Source organism: Eutrigla gurnardus, assembly GCF_963514095.1.
Source record: "Eutrigla gurnardus genome assembly, chromosome: 16".
In the NCBI taxonomy this organism is placed as follows: domain Eukaryota; kingdom Metazoa; phylum Chordata; class Actinopteri; order Perciformes; family Triglidae; genus Eutrigla; species Eutrigla gurnardus.
The window spans coordinates 18,504,915-18,528,425 of record NC_139927.1 but is presented as its reverse complement, the minus strand read 5'-3'; the positions used below and the strand labels follow the sequence as shown (position 1 = coordinate 18,528,425).

The window sequence follows — 23,511 nt, the reverse complement described above, 5'->3', positions numbered from 1 at the left end:
TTTGACCCTGAATAATCTGAATTTAATCTAGATGTCTACATCTAATATACATCTATCAAATTTATTTTAGACGTCAGATTGCTCAATGGGCGGCTGCGTAAGGTAGTAATGATGAGCAACCCTGCATGCTATTGTCATGGGCCCTTGCTATTTCCTGCCCTTATGTTTTAAAGACTTGAAGATGTGTTCAGATTTTACAAACTGCTGTTTATCGCATCGTCTCATCACATGATCAAACATAGGGCAGGATATAGTAAATGGCAATATTTGTAGATGAGCATCAGATCTTTGAGCACAAACAGGTGTATTTTTGAGGTGGCGATCCGAGTGAGGAGAGTGCTCTCTCAACGCATAATGATCCCCCTCTAAAGGCTCAAGTTCATAATAACGTGCTCGGTCCGTAAAATAAAATCCTGAAATAGGACACAGCTAATGTGTGACACGAAAGTGGGGATATGGCACATTGGCGAGATCAGGACTGAGATCAGGACTGTACTGAAGGTCTGACAGGCAGAAATGCAGAAATCATGAGCATCTCAAACAATACGGTCTGATATTGTGAGAAAAACAAAAACATCCAGAGCTACATGACCCGCATGCCGCTCAAATATATACTTGTGTAGCAAAGCTGCAGACATTCTGTGTGTTTGTCCACAGTCATTACAAGCAGCAGCACCCAGCAGATAGCAGCTCCATCAGTCCTCCTGACACACATCATTGAATGTGCACTGAGCTGGAAGGAGCTCAATAGAAACAAGACCATTGTACATGCATCAATAATGGCAGAACCCCATATTCACTAACGGAAGTAGAGGACGTCGACCTGGACCCAGATAGACCTGAACCCCCTGATACAAGTCCAAACAGACCCAGGACCTGGTCCACAAATGGACTCTGATTACAAGCTTTGGTTTGGTTGGTTGGTGCACCACTTTGGCCCAGACTCAAATATCTCAACAACTGTCTGATGTGATTTGGGATTTGAAGGGTTGCGAGTGAGAATGTGTTGCATTAACATTTGACTGAAATCCCAACCCTCCCCTTACAATAATAATAACTTACCAAGGTAACCAAGGTAAAATTTAAACACCAATGCAATGGTAAAATAGATAAAACAATTAAAACAACAACTTGATACGAATAATAACAGCAAAAGTAAATTAAATAAAAAGCAGTCAAAGTAAATAGACGACGTCAATCTGTGAAAATGGGTTTTAAGAAGTGATTTCAAAGAATTTACTAATTCTGTCAGGCTTATCTCCTTAGGCAGGTGGTTCCAAAGCCGAGGAGCCCTGATGGCAAACGCACGATTACTTTTAGTTTTGAAAAACAACCAACAACAAAAAACAACACATTAAAACATAATTTAAAAGAACAGGAGATAAAAGGAGACAGGACTCCCAAACATGTCCTCAAACTATTCCTGGTCCTAGTGCAGTAACACACACACACACACACGCACACACACAACACACACACCTCCCCCAGTGTGATATGGATTTCCTCTGAAGTGTAGAAGCTGTCAAACAGAAACAGGAATCTGACAGAGGTGAATGTGAGCTAATCTCATCCACGTCCACATCAAACTCAGCTCTCATCTCAACACGCAGGACGGAAGAAAACTGCTGCTTTGCCACAAATAGATGGAGGAGAATGAAAAGATGAAATGCACAAATTCAAGCACAAGCAATTGTGTGTGTGTGTGTGTGTGTGTGTGTGTGTGTGTGTGTGTGTGTGTGTGTGTGTGTGTGTGTGTGTGTGTGTGTGTGTGTGTGTGTGTGTGTGTGTGTGTGTGTGTGCGCGTGTGTGCTTGCTGAGTTCTTGACAGTTTGGTGAAGTCAGGATATTCTGGGATATTTCCACTTATTCTGTTTGGGGGCCTGGAGGTAATGGTTATCAGACAGAAACACACACAGAATGATTGTAATGAACAAAAGGGGGATTCAGGGGGGAAAATACCCTGAAGTCTGTTTGTGTTTGCACTGTGGTCTGGAAGTCGTGCATGAGCTCATGATTCTGAATCATTCAGTGCGTCCCTTTAGATCCAAATGTTAAAAAAATAACTTGCTTCTATAATGAGAGCTGAATTTCATACGGTTTAATAAGATTAAACAAACCAACACATCCAGCTCTCTTTATAGAAGCAAACAACAGATAGTAAGAACTATGTGGAGTTACTCGTCCTCCCGCTTTTATAAGATCTGCTAGCTATTGCACAACTCCAGACTTCACCCCAGCAGAGGGACACCGACTGACTGTCCCTCTTACACAAACTGCCACCTTCATACAAGGTGGCAGCTGCACGTGAAGCACACTCCTCCATGAATCAACGCCTTAACGTGGTGGAGGGGTTTGCGAGCCCCTCTGATCCACGGAACTGGGTCAAAAGCTCCTGGTGGGATCACCCAAAGCAAATTGGGAGGGGCCAGACAATGATCGATTCAGAAACCGTGATGACGATGTAGCACTCCTCGGACAAGCGTGCCTCACCCGGATTGGGGAAGCCGGGGCCCCCTCCTGGATCCAGACCTGGGAGCTCAGGGAGCGTCTGGTGGCCGGGCCTAAGCTCAGACCGAAGAGACAACAAGAGGCAACAAGGCGGGCACATGGGCATTCTAATCCCAGGTTGCATAGATGAGCCCTAGTGTCGTGGAATGTAACCTTGCTGATGGGGAAGGAGCCTGAGCTAGTGCAGGAGGTTGAGTTTACCAACATGTGAGGCAGCTGGAGTGTGGGGAGGCCGAGCACCGCAGTGTTGGAGTTCAACCCAGTACGAGAGGGTCGGCCTCATGCGACTTTTTGTTGCTGAGGGCAATACTCTGACTGTTGCAGAGTACAGCAGTACAGGGTACCCAGCCTTCTTGGAGTCTCTGGGTGGAGTCATGGAAAAGGTCCCATCTGGGGATGACTTGGAATGGAATACCCGATCTGAACCCTGAGTGGTGTTTTGTTATTTGATCGCTGTGCTAGTCATGGTCTGTCAATATCAAACACCATGTTCGAACATAAGGTTGCTCATAAGTGTACCTGGTACCAATGCACCCTAGGCCTAGGTCGTTGGGTAAACATATCTGTACATCATTATTCAGCCAGCTGATGGACGACTGCAAACATATCTACCAAGCTTCTCACCCATGTGGTCATAAAAGAGATGGACTCGGAGAACAACATTACAACAGGTCAATCCACCAAGAAATGGAAAAACTTGAAACAAAAGTACAGGGTGTACCTATTTATTTATTAGTTATCTGATGAATGGGCCACTGGATCACATTCACATGGAGGCTATTTCTCCATGGGTTTACATCATGAATTACCTGGCTCCAGTCCTATATTTAACCAGAACGTTTTTTTAAATTTTTTATCAAAACCTATAATGTTAGACTTACCTCTTATTTCTTTTGTACCTGTTACACAGGATCTGATGTCACCACGGACCGGAGGGTGGGGGAGGAGACAGCCACAAACCGGCCTTACTATGAGGAAATGCCTAAGGTGTTGGGGCAGAGGGTCTCCATGAGGCCTCTGAACATCATTGCCACAACGATTGACTGCTCATCAGATGTTGCAGAGGAGCCTAATGAGGGGCCCAGTACATCTCCAGGGCCATCCACTACCCCCTAGCTAGATGAAAGGGAGGAAGTGTGGGAAAATAGAAAGCAGGAGAAGCTGGAAAAGCTCATCGACATCTTTGGGAAATTGGTGGAGAAGCAGAAGTAGTCATTGTGGGTTTGCATCTTTTTGTTTATCAGCCCTCGGGGTCCATTTAATTATTTTTTCAGAATATGTATGGTTATATATAACAGATTTGTTTCGTTAAATGTACGACATTAAACATAAGTTGCTTCTCATCCATCTCAGCGTTCATTGTATTTGAGGTTGCCAGCATGAATATTGAAAAGTTTGCCTTCAGGGGGATTTGTGTGCGTGTAAAATAGAAATGTGTGTTTAAATATTCTTTAGTAGCCAAAAACATTCCATCACAAACATGAAACACAGAAGGCAGTAACTTAGCTGTTATAGCTTTATGACCACAAACTTAAATGACTCCAGGAATCAGAAGAGTCTGCCAACAGATAAAGGGTTGTTGTGTAAATTCAGCTTCTAGCATAATCATGATGCCTTAATGGGACATAAAGGTGCTGGGGTGCAGATATGTGGGCACATAGCCCATCCCTCATGGGGGCCCCTCTCCTGTCCCCATGTGGTTCAAGTGGAGCAGGGGAACCAGGTTCCTCCGGCTGGAGCTCTGACTCTTCCGTAACGTCTCCATGCAGTGCGGACAGGCCAAGGCAACTTCAGAACAAAACATAGGCCTTGAATTAGGTGGCCTTCATTACCCAGAATGTCCTGTGGTGGACCGGGCCCTGCCATGATTTATATTAAAACGCCTCCTTTATTCTCCCTTGTAAGGGGTGTCTGAAAGGGGTGAGGGGGGCAAGGATAGCCTCCATCTCCCAAGATGGACTGGCCCCAACAGCCTTACTGAAGGCATCATGCTGTGCCCAAATCCTTGGCCAACTACATCCAAGGTGTTTGGACTGGGGAATAAGATAATTATGCACATGCATCTAAATCTCCCGGAAAACTCTAAAGATAGTAGATTTGGGTACATCCAAAAGAAAAAGATTCTCCCACTCAATAGTGACGTTGATTAAGGATGTGGAGATAACAGAGCACAGGTGAGGATTTACAAAGAGGCAAAAAACACAACGAGCAAGAAGCTTTAGAAAAACACACAAACAGAGCCAGCAAGAACTGAACCACAAGTGGACGGCACAATCCAGCAAAGTCCACCAGGAACTGGAGTTTATATGCTGGTGGTGATGAGGCTCATGAGAAGCAGGTGAGTCCACTTAAGTGCCCAGCTGGAGTGGGAGTAGCCACGCCCACAAAGACAACAAGGAGGGGAGAAACCAACAGGCAACAGAGAAACTGAACCATGACACTCTCAAAGCACTTTTCACCACAATGTATTACTTAAAATGTGTAATTGGGAAAAAATACGAATTTGCTGTTCATTTTAACTTTGATTTGATGATTTTTGTTATGATTATTTAATGCTGGCTAATTTCAGACACCTTATCTAGCTCCCTTTTTAAAACAATTTTTAATGGTATTAAAGAACAGACTGCCTCCAAATAATTTAAAAAGCAGTTTATATGTTTGCATATAACAGCGAGTTCAGAAATATTTGTATCACTGACGAGTGATAAAGTTACTCTAGAGGGGTAAAAACATGTTGCAATGAAACACCAGATTATTTTGAATAAGAAGCATCGTCAGGGAGCAAATTACAATTTAAGCATTTTACAAACTTTCTACAGACTGTGAATATTTCGGGGGGGTTTTTTCCAGGTGATCCAAAACAAAATGTCAGCTGTACAGCTGGTCCTCATCCTTTTCTTGGGGTTTCTGTCACGTCTCCGCCTCAGTGATCTCAACACATTTGGGATGAACTGGAACACCGACGACGCTCTTGTGTCGGAATGGGAACAACTCAGTGCAGCAGGTTCAACATCTGCTGGAAAGCCTGAAGCTGCTGGAGCAGCACATTAATGAACATGGCGTCACATTCCCGTGTTCAAGTGTCCACAGACTTTGTTCCGCTCAGTAAAGCTGGTTATTTTCAGGGTGAGAGGATGACCAACTGCAAAAGAGACTTTGATGGATTAAAGGAAGGTCAGCAGGTAGAACATTAACTCCTATTTCTGTCTGTCAGCGTAATTTCTCGCATCACACATGTTTAAGGCTTGTGGCGGTGAAAATGCAGCTCAGCTTAGTTTAATCACCGGCGCAGGAGGAACGTTTCTCCTTCACGTTGGCAGGCGCCTCGCATGCTTCCTGCAGATAGTGTGTGTATAAGACTCAGAGCTGTTTTACATTTTCCACCTGCACTTTCTCATCGAACACTAACGTTGTAAGGATTTGAAGCTAAAACCCAGCTACATATCTGAACTCTTTCTTCAAATGAGCTGCAGCTGAAACTTCTGCAAAAGTTGACTTTTAGTTTACCTGAAAACAGAATATGACATCCAGTTACAAGAAAAGAGGGTTGTAGCTTCTATGAACTATTTGGTTATGGAAATGCAGTTTACTTTTAACAATTTAAAGGATAATGGTGGTGATATTCATTACATTTTTGTTGTTAAAAATTACAACAACAAAAAATTGCACTGCTCCATGTAACACATCAGATATAGAATGTTAAAACTCAGTTGCTGCAGGAGAAGTCATTAAAGTTCAGAAAAGATTGACTTTGATTATTTTCAAGTCCAACTGGACAAACTCCATCAGCTGGTGAAGCACATATCACACCATAGAAAGCTGTAAAACAGCTACTAAATGGAGGATTTAGTTGAGAATGTCAAAAATCCAGTCAGTCTGACTTTCCGGGTATTTTCTCTTTGGTTGAAAATTACTTTCTTGACAAAATCAAAATCACCGAAAGTTCCCACTGAATGCACACACAGTTTTTTCTAATGAAAATACTTCACCCGAATACCGTCTCCCACAAAATGAACTTCACTCCAGGGAACGTGTTTTCTTTTGTACCGAACGTTTGCATATTTAAACAGTCTGTTGTGTTTAACGAACAAAACCAATTAAAAGCAAAAAATGTTTCAAAAATATCTAGATAGGTTTGGACAACAAAACGACATAGTTAGGTCTGCATTTAACTCAGCAGTGTTTTCCTGTAGCTACAGATATGTATTTGGATGAACGTCAAGGACGACAGGATTATAACTAAACTAACCTACCAAATGAATCTCACTGTCTCTGCTCAGATCCCTCATAGATCCACAGACTTGTTAAGTCAACTCTTATCTTCTGTCACAAGGTCAAAACTAAAAAAAAATTTTATCCTAAAGAGGGCTCTCATATCTCTGTCCCCTTCTCCTCCTTCTCTATTAGGCTCTTAGCTGACATTTTACAAATCCTTTGTGCTTCTCTTCTCAACTGTTAACTCATTTTATTCTTCTGAACACTGTTATACTCCTCTTTCATTTTCTTCCTCGAATGATCGGACTGGAAATCACCCCGTCTTTTTAGTCTCCTGTGAGATAGAAACTGAGATAGAACGAGTTTGATTTGTCTGAGCATTACAAGACAATGTTGGCTTAAAAGCTCAGCAGTTTGAATAAAACGAGCTCACCTCAATGTCCATTTAAAAGCTTTTCTAGGTGTGTTTGGAAATAATCACATAATATTTAATGGACTGAATTAAATGTGACTGCAAGTGTGTGTCCAAAACCTTGAAAAAACTCAAAATAGCTTGAAAGTCAGTGGAAGACCTCTCATGTCTTACAGATGTGATGTGAAGAACACTGTGTCCATCTAGTGGTCATAAGGCTGTACTGCTCTCAGGTCTAACACTTGTCAATGAGTGTCCTCAAACCCCCGAATTGTCCATTTGGGGGGTTCAGCTGGTACAGTTTGAAACAAATACAAAAGTCTCGTGATATGTCAATTTTAATTGCTTTCACTCTTTGTGCTATGCTTAGGAAGGGTCATAGATTCCATCTTGATTTCATGGAATTTTCCAAACTTGGGGACATTTATTCAACACTGCTTTACAGGCATCCTATAGTATATAATGGGGGAAACCTCCCCATTGTCATTGTCTTCCAAATACTTCCAGATTTCTCCTTGCAATTCTTGTTTCAATGGTCCTTTAAGTATGTTTGAATTCAATCTCCATGAGAAAGTATTTGTCCAATTCAAATATGAAGGTCCATGTAGACAGAGCTATGGTCAGACAAGTCCATTATTCCAATTTTGCAGTCTCTGAAGTGTCTTATTCCACAAATATCCATGTTGTACTTGGGTGAACTGAAGTTCCAGCCTTTAAGCAAAGCATGTCCGCATATTAACATTATTCTCTTCTAAAAGCCTCCAGCTTCTTTTTGTACCTTGGTGGGTGGATTACACAGGAGTCTCTCCTCCTTTTGAAGCCCGGGGTGTGACGCTTCTTGCCTCACCTCAGGGGGGTAGTCATGGTCTAATTTCACTTTTATCTCATGGTCTCATAATCCCTTCTGCCAAGTGAACATTAAAACTTTCTCTTTGGTTTTGAAGCTTGGGAATCTGACAACTATGGATCATGGGAGTCGGGTGGCGGCTTTGGTCCCAGAGACCGGTGCGCTCTTTTGATCCGGAGCTCAGTGGATGGGGGAATATCTAGCTTCTCTCTTAGCAAATTTTCCACAAATGTTGCCATCTTGGTCCATGAACCTGACTGGAGTTTCTCCTGTAGCTTTAACATGTCAAGTATAGCTTCTTCCAACACCTGAACTCTTCCTTCTGCCTCTGCGATACGGATTTCAGCCTCGTTGACTGTTTGTCGTCTTAATATTCTTGGAGAGTGTCTCCAGTCTCTGAATTCGGAGTATCATCTGTAGACTAGCCATATCGTCACTTTCTTGCAGAATTAAGTTGTCAGGCTCGAAATGACTGCCGTTACTCGCCTCGTCCGCAGACTTTTCTTTAGCTGGAGCCTTGAAGAATATTTTAAAATGCACTGCATTAGTCATTTTCATATCAACGACGCCTTATTATCACATAAACCTATTACATTAAACCTCGGAAAGACAGTGTTTTAAAGCCAGGGTTGCATAGTGCTGGAGTTAGGCTGCTTCAGCCTTGGACGCTTGACTGGATGTCTGTACATATCGATCTTTGACCTGTTTCCATTGATGTTTTCAGGTTTCCATATCGACCTGTAACAGCTGAGTGACCTCACGCCGAGGTCATATGTATATCATATATGTGCAGGCATAAATATTGATGTTCATGTCACAAGACTGTCTATTGTTCAAAATACTAAAATATTGGCAAATATTGTTATGTAAAAATTCCAGACAACGACTGAAATGAATTAAAACCCAGACAAAAAAATTTAAAATTGTCAAAAATGACTTTATTGGAGTCGCTGTGATTTTTAGTTTAAAAGAGACACTGCAATCTTACTGGTATAGATACTGACCAACGTTTCACTTTATGGTTCAAAAATGTTCACTCTTTTTAGCCTTTTGTTAACACCAATGGTTTTGGACGTTGTTGTACGTCATTAAAGCCTTTCATTTCTCCACTAGGCCAAACTAAATGTCTTTTATTATGTTACATTTAGACTTTCAAACTGTAAAATACAGTCGGTTTATTTGTCCGTCCTCATTTGGTGACCTTAAATCTTGATTAAAGTGACTTCGGCTTCACCAGTTGAGACAAACTAAAGTTCTACTTTTACGAAAGGTGCAAAGGCAAACACCACACACACAAACATATCTTCTGCTCATCCTAAACTTTAGCTAGCGTTCTTGCCGTTCCTCTTCTTCTTTTTCTTTGGTGTTTGTTTCTTGGAGGACTCGGCATTGGAGGTGGTTTTAGGTGAGTTTACAGCTGGTACTGACCCTGACTTAGTTGGAACTTCTTCTGGTACTTGCACTGGGTCAGCCTGGACCTCCTTGTCCTCCACTGGGTCCACTGGTTTGACCTCACCAGCCTTGACCACGATCTCAGCCTCTGCTGCTTTTGGTTTCGCCTCTATTGATGGATCAATTGTGACCTTCTCAGTCTCAGAGGTCGGTATTGCTTCAACAGGTTCCAGCTGGACCTCCTCCTGTGGTTTAACTGCTTGCAACTCTTGGGTTTGAACTTTTACTGCATCTGGTTTTGGTATAATTTCAGAAGTGTCCTCCACAGGTGTGGAGATGACTGACTTTGGAACCTCCTCAACTTTGTCTGATTCTGTTGCCTCTGATTTGACATCTATCACTTGCTGGGGGACTGAAACCTCCTCTTTGACCTGAGTTTTGGTTTTGAACTGGATAAACGCAGAAGACATTAGGTCTTCTTCGGGGTCTACATCGACCTTATCCTCATTCTCATTATCGATGCATGTGGCCAACAGGGAGTCAGCAATCTCCTGCAGCTTGGCCTGCTCCTCATTCAGGCGGGACATGTTCTCTGTTAAGACCGGGTCGTCCTCCTCCTTCATCACCACAGGGGTCAGCGTGGCAGATTCGTTATCACCCTCAGGGTTAGGCTTGTCAATAGCATGAGAGCTGCCGAAGACCTTTGCTGGGATGTTGGAGTTAGCCTGGCGGACTTCCTTGATCTTGTCATAGAGGATTACCCTCTCCTGTTGTAGGGCATGACATAACCTCTCCAGCTTCTGGATCTTCATGACAAACAGGTCGTACTCTTTGCCTTTCTCAGTTCTCTGGAGGGATGGAGAAGATGAGAAGCAATGAAAGTGAGATTTACTGAGAATAAAACTAGGATTGTTCCTTAGGATACTTGACTGTGTTCTATCGAGGCTCAACAAAAACCCAGAAGGCTCAACGGGAATTTAGTAATTACAAGAAACCGATCTTCAACATACCTCCTCAATCATTTCAGACAGAGCTTTGTTGCAGCTCTCAAACCTCGACTTCCACAGATTTGAGTCTTTCTCCATTTTCTTCATTTTGTCTGACATCTACAAAGGGAAGAGTTTTAAATCAAAGAGCTGCCAACACTTCTTATAGGTGGATTCATAATTAATGACAATCTGGTCCCATTTACAACCACCACTTAAACCATGTTCACACCAAACGTGTAGCTCATTTTCTCCTCACGTTACTCGCATGTCTTTGACCACAGGATCATTTGTATTCATTTCTGTCACTTGTGCTACACCACAATTTAAGCTGTAATTTTGCACATTTGCAACACCTTATTTGCGGCACAAATTTTTGTTTATTCATTGACGTCCCTGCATTGACTTGCAAGTTTGCTTCGCTTTTGGTGTGAACACACCATTCGATCTCTATAAGATTCACACCCACAAGGCTTCACACAGTAGTCAACACCTACGTTATCCATCTCCTTCTTGAAGCGCACGTAGATTTCATTGCTTTTGGCCAGCGTCGTCTGAAACTCATCAAATTTCTCAGCATAGAGGGTCAGCTGTGGACAGATGGACAGACAAGAGTCAGGCTGAGACACGGACAGACACAAGCATGATATTAAAATCAGTTTGGTTTCTGGCTAAACATCAATTCCTCACATGTCTGGATTTCCAGGCCAGTCTCATGGCAGTAACATAAGTACACACATGACAACGTCCAGAGCTAGTGAAGTAGTATTTAATATGGAAGACTGCTGATGGTGGTGGTGTGGGACTTTCAACCACAAGACCAGGGTTGAACACTGCGTATGCAAACCAAATGTTGGTTTTGTTCAAACTAAGTGTACGTAGTTATTTTTAAGCCCAACCATGATATTTTTCTAACTAAGAGGTTTTGTTGCCTAATATCGTCTTGACTGACATATATTGACAATTTGTGTTGCTCAGCACAAAAACAAACAACAAACAAAATTAAATGTCCTTTGTGTTTCATGAACTGCCCTGAAAGTAGATTGGGAAGAACATCCCACACATCACTGTAAACACATCACTGTTCTTTTATCCTGACAGTTAACAAGATCACAATCAAGGCAGTTTACTGTCATAATTGCCTCATTATAATGTAACTTTCATGAAATAAAAAAAATATTTTTATTTACTAGTATTAAAGATTAACGTGGTTATTTTCAAAACCTCATTGTTCCAACACAAACACCTCTAAATCTTGAGAAACATGAAGTATTGGATAATGACTGAACATATATGTGATTCATTACAAATACCATCAGTCGTTAATTAAGAGCCTTGCACATTCCTGGAGGCCATTAATCATTCACACTTGCATTTGCACCTTCAGTGTTACATGAGGGAGTCCAACATAATATTCACTTTGTTATCTTCACACACATTTACGTATATTCACAGGAAGAATAGCAGAATGTTTTATAATATTCAGTCCTGATAAAAGAGATAATTCATCCTGTTGACATGTTGGTTAAACTGGCTGCAACTCCAATGTTTGACTTTCTTCATCTGGCTGTAATAATACTCCAAATAAAACCTGTTCATTCCAGTAAAAAAAGTCACAGGCCACTAAAAGACTTGCAAGACAAGATGGAATTAAATCAGATGTCTAAACACTCAAATGAGAACAGGTGGAAACATGAGACTAGGTAGTCAAGTCTTGAGTCCTTGGTTTTGAGTCTCCAGGTCTAAAACAAACCCTGTTTTCTGTTTATGGATGTGTAAATCAAAAATATTGTTGCTTGATAAAATATGAATTTGAGAGTTCTGAGCCAAGTTTCTGTCTTCTGAGCATTTGTTTAGTCTTCCATCACTGAACAGCAGGAAATGTGAGTATTTAAGGTTATTAATTAGAGAGAGGGATGAAAAGTGTCTTGTCTGGTAGAATCGATGAAAACTTGTGAAACTTTGTTTAATTTTTAAGATATGACTTTTCAATTTTTCAGAACTACAATTTCATTGCAGAAGTTTCAGAGACCAACCCAATCTCATGGCAGCTCATGATGTTCAGGGATGCTAATTGACTTTTCTTTTTCTTTTTCTTTTTTTTTCTTTTTTTAAGTTGATTAGGATTCTATTCCATTTTGGACACACATGACTATGCAACGTCCAGAGCTGGTGACATAGTATTACAGATCAAGAAAGACTACTTATTGCGGGGGCGGGAGGTGGACTTTAACCATGAGACCGGTGTTGGACACTTGTCTTACATTTTTCTTTTGCCTAAACCTAATGTTGATTTTGTTGTCCTGACTGACATAAAAAAAAATGTGCTACAACACATCCAACTGAAATACATTACGTTTGAAAGTTCTGATGAGCTGCATGAAAAAAATGTGTGTCCATGAACACGAATCAGTTCATTTCACATCATGACTATTACACAAACTGCAGTGAGACTGATATTAGAAAAACCTGAGTAAATATTATCTGCGTGGCTATGGGAGATAGATCAACTTTAAACCGAGACATATTGGGGTTTTAAGGTGGAAAAGTTCAGTTTAAAAGCCACAAATATCTCAAATGTCAAAGTAGTTTTCACCAAATCAAGAGTTGATATTGATCAATAATCATATCAACAGATTTGCGATGGCAATTCTGTGTGTAAATGAACATGCAAACCAACTTTGAATCTACGTTTAGAACTCCATGTTGGAACATTTACAGAAATATACTTTATCAGTGGATTGGATTTATGAAATATCCAAAATTTTAAAAAAAACCTCTCCAAACATTTAGTAAAAGTTCAGACTGCGGTGCGTTCCATGACCTTCGTATTTCTAAGCGTCTGGCTTCGGCCCTCAGTTTACATGTCATCCCTGCTGCTGCCACCAGGTGTGTGCTACCTGTCGTCAGTGAATATTCACCTGTGCCTGCATCACAGTCCCCTGTTCTCTGAGTGTCTGAGTCTGCAGTTTCCACTCAGCAGCCTGAACCAGTAACTGGTTAGAAGAGAACAGACGGAGACACATTACAGGCGTTTCTTTACCTTCTTCTTCATGGCCAGCTCCTGCTCCTTCATAGCGAAGCATTTCTTTGTTTTGTCAATAGCCTCCCTAAGCAACTACAGAGACAATACACAGTCAATCTGAGCATTTAACAGGATTCACATGGATGTTCACACTCATACTAACAAGACACAATAAAGTAGAAGACACATGCATGAAATATAATGAAAACAAATCAAATAAGAGAAAGACAATATCAATGAAAACGGATAACAGATTTGAAATAGACAAAATTTAGAGATTGTGGTCTATTTATCTTCTTCTGGACTAGTGGTAAAAAAACATTTATATTTTCACTTTGTCAAATTGTGTCTGTATTTCACCAAAGGTTACTACTAGAGAAAGCTCATTTGCATATTCAAAAATAACATTTTAGATGTCAGTAATCTACTGGGGAGGTTTCATGACGATATCAGTTAAATGTATCAGCTGTAGTGTCTCCCATTAGAGTAGTTATAGCTATGAAATAACATCAACAATCTAATTGTTAAAATTCAATAAAAAAAATTCAGATGCATTTTACTGTACTATGAATACCATATAATAGTTTTGCTGGGGAAAAAGTCTTTACATTTTGGTGGATATATTAAAATTTTATATATCATTACATATGCTTTTAAGGACAACGTGTGCTTTCCTACGCTGGGACTACTAATACTTGAACTCATTTTGTGCACTCACATATTCCTTCTCCCTCTTGTGCTTCTCCTGGGCCTCGGCCAGCAGAGCGTGGGCCTGCTTCAGTTTGGCTTCGGTCAGTTGGTATTGCAGGTCGCGATGCTTGTTGATATTCTCCAGACTCTGCAGGGACACAAAGAGCATGTTAGACGGAAAGAATCCCAGTTTCTTTGCAAATTTATCAATCAACAATTATTTAAATCCAAATTATCGATGGGCTGGTGGGGGAGGGGGGGTGGATGGTCCCTATAATATGAGAAAATAGTAAAAGAAAGATTAATACTTATCACAGTTCCTTAAAGTCCAAGTTAATATATTCAAATTGCTTTTTGTTCAAAAAGTTCAAGTTCAATATATTTTTTAAATAAAAAATATATACATTTGATTATTCTGAAAATCAAGAGTGTGTTCTAGTCCTGCTATAAAGTGTCCTGAGATAATTTCTGTTATATGACACTTTAAATAAAATGTTGCTGATTAAATTGTCAATTATTCAATTAATTGACACATGGTTTTAGCCATATATCAATCATCTGCACTGCAAGTTCTAATAACAAAATGCAAAAGATTATTTATGTTTTACAGTCAGCTGCAATAAATAAAAGACGTAATATAATGTATCTTAATATATCTTTATAATATAATATATAATATATTTTTCAGTTTCATCTTAATGGTTCATAAAAAACTGTTAAACCAATCAAAGTTGCTGCAATTCAAATACATTTTATTTTAAAGTCAGTAATAAACGGTGCTCATTCCTCATTCCTCTAAATGTCTATAAAGTGGAAGTGTCTCTTCGTTATTACGACCTTTGACCCCTCACCTCCTCTCTCACTTCACACTGGTTCATGAGACCCTCCAGCCGGTCGGTCAGGTTGCTGTTTTCGTGGCACAGCTTGTCATTTCGGGTGCTGTGCTGCTCGATCTGAGCCTGGATTTCTGTCAGCATCTTCTGGAAGTGGCTGGTGATCTCCGTCCTCTTCTCCTCGTCCTCCCTGCAGCGCTGCAGCGTCTCCTCCTGGAGGAGGACCGACAGGGAGGTGTCTTTGACCTCTCAGGAGGTTTGCATCTATTTGCAACTTCTCCCACCAGATATCATTATTTTGATGAGTGTCTTTGCCAGCTGCCTCTACTCACCCTCAGGACGTCGTAGTGTCCCTGCAGCTCTCTGCACAGACTCTCCAGTTTGCTGCGAGCGACGATGCTGCTGCGTCTCTCCTCCTGCAGCTGCTGCCGCTCGTCCAGCAGGACAGAGAGCTTCTGCTGCAGGACGCACAGCTTCCTCTCATCAGCGCGCCGCAGAGTGCCCTGCACACACACACATGATGAGAATCCGGCCGTCGCTACACAACAACGATTTTATGAAGTGAACTTAATACGCCTGGAAGTGAGTGTTTGTGAGTGAGTAGATTTAGACAGAAAACAGCTGTGAAAAGTCTCCAAAAGCAACAATTCTCACCATTTCAGCATATTTCCTGACCACATCCTCCAGTTTCTGCTGTGGAGAAGAGAGCTTGTTCAGACTCTTCATGATGAGACAGACCTCTGTGGAGAGACCAAGACGACCACAAGAAGTTGTATACTTTGTAAGTATGTGTTTTTAGATTTTAAGTGCTATCCACTGGGATTGTTTGTGTCATGGTTAACTTTTAAGTTGTTGTGCTTTAAATTCCTAATAAAAAATCACATCAAGTCGAGTCTGTGGTTTTCTGTCTTATAGAGAAATCAAATATAAAACATGCCACTAATGTTGCTGTTTAAAGAGGACCTATTATGCTTCTTTTCTGGTGAATACTTGTATTTTTTTCCTAGATTACTAGAATATGTTTACATGCTTTAATGTATCTCCCCCATCAGTCTGTGCTGAAAGACTACATCAAGTAGCAGCATGGGAAATGTAGTGCACTCAAGTCAAGAGAGAACAAGTATCTTGACATATTGCTGCATCAATTATTTTAAATATCTGCAGGGAGAGTCATGCAATGAGTGAGTATCCATCTCTGTGTCTGTCCATGACTAATCTCTCATTCTGCTTCAATATTTTTGGGTGCCCAACTATGGCTGCATGCTCAAGGACCTCTGGTGTTATCGTGATGTAGACTTTATCGAAACACCTTTTATTGTGTGTTTTATACTGCCATTGGTAGTATTATACTGCCATTGGTAGTATAAATCAGGAGGTAGCGGTAGTGGCCTCTTGTGAGAACGAAGCTGAGTGACTCTCCGAACCCAAGCTGGCAAACTTTACAGCTAACGGTTAATGTAATCCTAGCAAATAATTGCATTGGTAGTGACGGCAGTGACCGTAGTGTGGCCGTCGTAGTGACCTGTCAATCATAATGTAGCCCCGCCCTAAAACATCCCCTGCTTTAAGGTCTATTTGACTTTAAATGACAATAATTTACTAGACTAGAAACTAGAGATTGAGACCATAAACTCATTTTTACAATGTTTACTGAGATAATAAATTGAGAGAAGTAGGCTCATTTTCTTATTGCCTTTTATACAATCATATTTCTTTTTGCAACCAGAGGAGTCGCCCCCTCATGGCCAGCAGAGAGAATGCAAGTTTAAGGCTCCTGCATTGCTTGGCTTCCTTTTTCAGGTCTGGAGGTTGAAACCTGGGGCCCTAGTTTCGTGGCGCAGCACAGGGCGGCGCAGGGTGGCGGAGCTGGCGTAATGCAAGTTTCGACCCGCGTAGCCTTGCGCACGGTCAGTTTGGCGCAAGATGGCGCAGCAGGGGGAGGCGTCACAGATTCAGCTTGGTGTAGCGGAAGTTTCGTGGCAAAAAGCCTCACCGAGACTTCGCCGAAAGCCCGCCAGCTCCAACCTAAGCTGCGTTTCAATAACAGTTTGAGTCGTCCTCGCTCACTTGCCCTCAGCCCTTGCTATGACGTCACACGGAGGCCACTTGGAGGGCGGAGGAAAAGAGGGCGGAGGGGGAGTGAAAGAGGTAAATGGAACACACCTGCCCTCGTTCACTAACAGCCCAGACAATCATGGATCAACCACACGTTGTTGGAGTAGCGCTATACTGCCTATTCCAAATTACACAAAATATGCGGAGACTCATTTCATTGAGACGAAGACGTATTCTGCGCTTGATGGCAATACGTCGGCTTATTACACTTGTAAACGGTGGGCTCTGCCATAACTCTGCAACAGACAGTCTAATTGCACAATTTAAGAAAATGAATTAAATTTAATTCATTTTCTACTTTCTTCTTTCTTCTTCTTCCTTGGTGGTGAATAGACAGCAGACACTGGTGTTTGAGGTTCATTATCGCCACCGCATGGACATATTTTTTGTGCACCACTGCAATGCATTGTGGGTGATATACAGCTCTGAAGTGGCCATCGTTGTTCACTCGATCACTCAGCCCTCAAGGGTCGATCTCACGGAGTTCACTTTAGCTGTTCAGGGAAATGGAACAGCCCTTAAGATGGCGGCGGGGATTCCCCCGAGGGCAAGTGCTTAGGGCAAGTGAGCGAGGGCGACTCAAACTGTTATTGAAACGCAGCCCTAGTCTACTTTTGGCGTAAGGCGCAAATAAAGTCCATTCATTCAAGGGGAATCACAGCTGGTGGAGTGGCAGTTTGGCTGACGGCGCGCAGTGCGCACACGTCACCGAGACCTCACAGGCAGGTTTCCACAGTTCCAGGCACATTTAAATGCAATAAATAATCACAACAAACACTATTTAATGCAACTAATTGAATCAACACGTGAATTTACATCTATATAGATTGTCCCGTCACATCTGACGTCAGATCAAAGGCGGATTGCACGCGTAACGGAAACTCAGCCTCTCAGACCAAAACATCTCCCTCTCTCTCTCCTGTTTTTTATAATATCCATCCATCCATCCATTTTCTACCGCTTATCCTGTATTCAGGGTCACGGGGGGGCTGGAGCCGATCCCAGCTGTCATTGGGCGAAGGCAGGGTACACCCTGGACAGGTCGCCAGTCCATCGCAGGGCCAACATGTAGAGACAGACAACCATTCACTCTCACATTCACACCTACGGGCAATTTAGAGTCATCAATTAACCTATCCCCATCCTGCATGTCTTTGGACTGTGGGAGGAAGCCGGAGAACCCGGAGAGAACCCACGCTTACACGGGGAGAACATGCAAACTCCACACAGAAGGAACCCGGGCCGACCCGGGAATCGAACCCAGGACCCTCTTGCTGTGAGGCGAGAGTGCTACCCACTACACCACCGTGCAGCCCGTTTTTTATAATATCGGCAATGTTATTATTATGATACGCACGCACAGCGCATGATGCGCGTGGTGGGAGCGGCGGCGCTGCTTCTGTCATCGGGTTGTCAAGTGACGGAACTTGCACTGAACCTCCCCTCACGCATTAAAGGTGAGGAGAGGAGCTCATTTGATTGGTGAAGATCTGAATCGACTGTATTAAAGTGATGGTTCGGAGTAAAATGCACCCTAGGTAATTTCCACCATGACATCCAGCCAAATACCCCCTCGGAAGCATTTTTAGAAATGGTCAGCAGTGGTCAAGACAGGGCGATCAGCCGAACGGCTTCATAATAGCGCAATGGTACATAGTATATATCTTGTAAATGTCCCCACTAATAATGCATGGAATGTTACCAAACGTCTGCAGTAGTACACATAGGGTCTGTACTCACAAAACGAGGCATTTTAAAGTTTGTAAGTACATCAGAAGTTTATTTAAAAGAACACTAGCCTGATAGCTTCTACTGCTAAAGCTACGCTGTTTGCGTAGACGGCACGTCGGTGTTTACACAGCTTCTTCTTCGTTGGTGTTTAATGGCAGTCGGCGTATACCCAGCTGTTTCCGTGAACGTATCCGTATACGCCGACTGGTGGAAATTACCTAGGGTCCATTTCACTCCGAACCATCACTTTAATCCCAGTCCACGCCTCGTCTCCTCCTCGTCTCCCACCCACGCCTTCTTCTCCTCCCTCTTTCCCACTTGCGCGGGTGGGCGAGGTGGGAGGTGTGCCTGCGCGGTGTACGAAACTTGCAAAGTCCAGGCGGACACACCCCGTCGGCGTGGCGCAGGTGCGCTGAGTGCTGACTGCGCCTGGTCTACGAAACTAGGGCCCCTGTCCAAAACCAAACCAATGTTTTTTGTTGCTTAAACCTAAAGTGGAGCCGTCATGAGCGATACTTACATTTTAAATACAGTAGTTTTAATGTTTGGATGGGCAACAAGAACAAAAGTGGGCAATTTGTGTCCATGTACATAAATCAGTAGATTTACATTTTGTGACTATTTCACGAATGTTGACACGCCTGGAACTCTACCTATTTTATATTTATCTTTTGCACAAGTCTTCGCACTTTACAGATCTGCTACTCGTTAAATGGTGTCAAACAGTCGTGTGAATAGATTTTGGAGGGCACCAATAAACAACACCAGTTCAGCCAGTCGTTCCCCCTCACCTGTCTCCATGGCAACAGGGATGTCATATTTTGGCTCCTTCGTTTTTTCTGTCTCCGCCTCCATCACACTCTGGTACGTTCAAAACAATACATTAACACACATCACCAGAGACTAGAAATGTATTTTCATGATGTTTTGCTTTCTTGTCAGTCTGACGCCACCTGACTTACCTGTGTGTCGAGGTCGACTGCAGAGCCATGGGTGCTGATGATATCCTTCAGCCGTCTCTTGAACTCCTCCATGGGGTCCAAGTGGTCAGAGGGGGAGGTGGCGGAGGCTGCAGGAGAAGCTACCACCTCACCTTTAGTGTTCTCAGCGTCTCCATCAGGCTGGGGGGGCTCCAACACCTTAGCTGCTGTCACCGACGTCTCCATCCTTAGTGTTCTGGGGTATTTTATAAAGGGTCAGTCCTCCAAATCATTTGTACGGATATATTTATTGTGAGCACATAAAGCATGTCTGAACTGTATCTCTCTTTTAATCAAAAACTCAGGTAGTCATTTAGCTGAATAACACTGGAAGGAGTTCACTTGTTATAAAGATATGTTGATATGTGTATTGTAGTCTTTGTATGGATTGAAACCAATGCAATGCTATTGTGTCCCACCCAAATACTGACATCAATGTATGCATTTAAACTGTAAACTAATTCTGTGTTATCTTGTGTAAAAGTATCTGTCAGCTAAATGGACGTCGTATTAATCTTTTAATTCAGTATGGGTTTGATATGACGGTTCTCAGCATGTCTGTCAGGTTATTAATGGAACATGGATTGAAATGTAGGAGATAATAAGCCTCTGAACTCCTGTGACGTCTCTCGCAGCTGCTCTGATTGAATGCATGCAGCTTCTGTTGGTCATTGTGAGCTCAAACTACAAATCAGATTTGGGTATTCAGCAGCTACTGGGATGCCAGTCCAGACAATATGAACAAGGTTCAATTCTTCTATTTCATGTCACACATACTAAACGATAGCTGAAGATCTGAAGGTTTACTATTTCATTGTTCTGCTTAGTCCCACCCTACTTTGCTGTGATTGCATGGACAAGAGTCGTTTTTACATGAATACCACCATGTTTTCTTGCTACGATGGTTACAGAAAATGAGCTCAACAAAGTTGTCATTCATCTGGCAAGAGCAATGTGCCGTCCTATCCTGTGACATATGTGGGTGTAGATGAAGCATTACATTTTTGTTAATTTTACTCATTATAAGTGACTGGTTAGTTTGCTATCTAGTTGACTAACTCCACCATGATTTAATGCTACACTGGTTCAAGAAAACGAGCTGAACATGAAAAATGATCTGGCGATAGTAACGTGATTTCCTAAAATTTGACAAAGAGTGTGTGGATGAGGCATCATATTCTTTAATTTTAATGATTTTGCAACTGGCAAGTTAGCTACCTAGCTTAAATTTGATCATGCTTTCATACTACACTGGTGACAAAAACAGGTGAACATGAACATTAGCTATCTGGAGCAATGTGCTTTCCTACACCAGGACAAGAATCTTTGGTCTGGATGAAGTCGGTCGAATTCTACCATGTGTGTGTGTGTGTGTGTGTGTGTGTGTGTGTGTGCTGGTATTACACAAGTTATGAGGAAATAAATCTAACACAGCCACATTGTGGGGGGGGGGTTCCTCAAATCTCTATCACAACATGACGGCCGCCACCGTTAGTGTATCTGGTCAGTTAAAATTAGCCAGCAAGCCCCCACTCTCTCTCCACACACGCACACACGCACACACACACGCACACACACACACACGCACGCACACACACACACACACACACACACACACACACACACACACACACACACACACACACACACACACCTGTTATAGTGTCATCTATTCTGAGAACATCCAAATATGGTCACACACACACACACACACACACACACACACACACACACACACACCATACAAAACAAGATAATCTCTGTGTGTCCGTTTACCTGCCTAATGTCATACTACACCCCCCCCCCCCCAAGGCAAAATCAGACCACACCCACTAAGTTACACAACCAATCACAGCCCCCCGTCAACCACATCATAATAAACAACTTGCACATTTATCTATAAAATATGTGTTTATGTGTGTTCAAATCCTAAACCATAACCAACAGGAGGTGGACAAAATAATAGAAACACCATATGACAGTCAAATTGACAAAGACAGATAAAGTGATTCATATTAAGCTAAAAGCTATGCTAACGCAGAATGATCTGAAAAAGTGTTTTGTGATAATATCGGTTAAATCTTATTAAAAAGAAAAGCCACAATGTTTTCTTGTTGTTGCTTTGTGTCATTAGAAACTGTTGAAGATTATATTACGAAACATAAATATTACATTATCCTTCAAATTAGATTTTCGGATTAATATTCATATCCATTTTGCCCTTTTTTTATTTCAATGGTTGCTTCGAAAGCATTATCAGTAAATATTATTGAAATATGTATAGAAACAGACAAGTTGAGCCAACATAGCTTAAAAAGCTTCAACAAGAACATAAATAAATGTATCAATTGGCATCAACAATCAAGAAACAAAAACTGTTTCTGTTTTTAGAATGAATGCATCAAAGAGACCAAAGGTCACAGAATCTTAACGTAGCAATAAAACAGTCTGAAGTTAAAATTATCAATAAATTAGACTTGTCACTAAACTAAATATCAATCTAAGAAATATAACCACTAAAACATCACATTTTCACCCACTTTGCTACCACAGCTCACATCATCGCATTAATAAAAAAAATATCCTCTAAATGCATTACATTATATTTGTATTATCATTCCGCTGATGTAACGTTCTAATTCTGAAATTATGAAGTGAGGACAGATTATTTCACGGTGAATTGCGACACGGTGACGAAGCAGCTCATCATGCTGTGGCGGCCATTATGGAAGCCCCCCATGTGTAAGTCCCGTAGTTTACATTATAGTCATATTCTACAGTGTTAGTAAAGTAGTATACAAGTCACTGAACCCACCAGTTATAATCTATCCTCTATAGGAATAAAAACATACTTTTTTTTTCAAACAAATCTACTTGAAGTAGAAGCTGAACGTAGCAAACTATGACTCTTCTATTGTTGAATTTCAGCTACAAAACATGAAGGCAAACATAAGCAGATTCTTTGGTGAAATGAGAGATTTCTGAGAATGAACAGACTTACCAGGATCCGTGGAGTGAAGGAGAAAAGGTGAAGAAGAGACAGAGGAACGACGCAGAGGAAGGAGAGAGGAGGGGGAGGAGGAGGAGGAGGGTCCAACAACAGCTGACCCCCAAAATAACCTGACAGGCTTAGCTCCCACTCCGAGGACACAGGAGGGTCCTGACAGAGGACGGGCTGTGCTCCTGGAAAGCTTCCAGACTAACTATCTGAAACAAAGTCTGGTTTTAATGAGCTGTGAAACTGAAATGCTTCCAAAGTAAAGACCAGAAAGGAATCAAATATCCATAGTAGTAGGATGGATTATAAGTGGGGAAGTTTTACTACTATAAACGTTTATCACTTGCTTTGTGCTAAACTAAACTAAACTAAACTAAACAGCTCTCGTGGAACGAGACTTTTCAGACAAAAACATTTGATAAATCAACGTCTACTCCTGCTTTTTGGTCTACGGCGACATGGTTGGGATGGATCCATCTTGGCTTGGCTGTGCCTGCTGCCATGGACTACTACTGTTGATACTATTGCTACTGTTAATGCCACCACTACTGTTAATGCTACTACTACTATACTACCAACACCAAATGCAGTTGGAACCCAAGGGCCTGGGCTGCATGAGATTTCTGCCTAAAAGCCTATTAAGGCAGGTTTTTCTCACCACTATCTGTAACGCTTGCCCCTGGGTGATGTTGGACTTTGAAAATGTATTGACTCTGAAAATCATGAGCGTATTCTAGTCCTGCTCAATGTGTTAAGTGTCCTGAGATTACTTCTGTTGT

General features: G+C 41.8%; 1 protein-coding gene across 2 annotated transcripts; it reads right to left on the bottom strand.

The window, feature by feature from the left end:
* Positions 1-8,898: 8,898 nt before the first annotated feature.
* LOC311026395 (beta-taxilin-like) lies at positions 8,899-22,850 on the bottom strand. 2 transcript variants are annotated; one of them, XM_084029942.1, is made up of 11 exons: positions 22,736-22,850; positions 19,717-19,930; positions 19,546-19,615; positions 15,563-15,648; positions 15,241-15,411; positions 14,927-15,121; positions 14,104-14,223; positions 13,404-13,478; positions 10,858-10,950; positions 10,385-10,480; positions 8,899-10,222 (listed from the first exon to the last, which is right to left on the bottom strand). In XM_084029942.1, the coding sequence occupies exons 2-11, from the start codon at positions 19,918-19,920 to the stop codon at positions 9,305-9,307; spliced, it is 2,028 nt and encodes a 675-aa protein (XP_083886068.1). In that variant the 5' UTR covers positions 19,921-19,930; positions 22,736-22,850; the 3' UTR covers positions 8,899-9,304. The 2 variants fall into 2 exon arrangements, with proteins under 2 accessions (XP_083886068.1, XP_083886069.1); XM_084029943.1 differs by lacking the exon at positions 13,404-13,478 and adding an exon at positions 13,282-13,356.
* Positions 22,851-23,511: the final 661 nt, after the last annotated feature.

Bases quoted from the DNA above. Each gene is read 5' to 3' on its own strand.
- LOC311026395 (XM_084029942.1), bottom strand. From the start codon at position 19,920: ATGGAGACGTCGGTGACAGCAGCTAAGGTGTTGGAGCCCCCCCAGCCT. The intron at 13,479-14,103 runs GTGAGTGCACAA...TTGTCTCTGTAG, and splicing joins ACAAGAGGGAGAAGGAATAT to TTGCTTAGGGAGGCTATTGA. The intron at 10,481-10,857 runs GTAGGTGTTGAC...TTCCCTTTGTAG, and splicing joins TCAAGAAGGAGATGGATAAC to ATGTCAGACAAAATGAAGAA.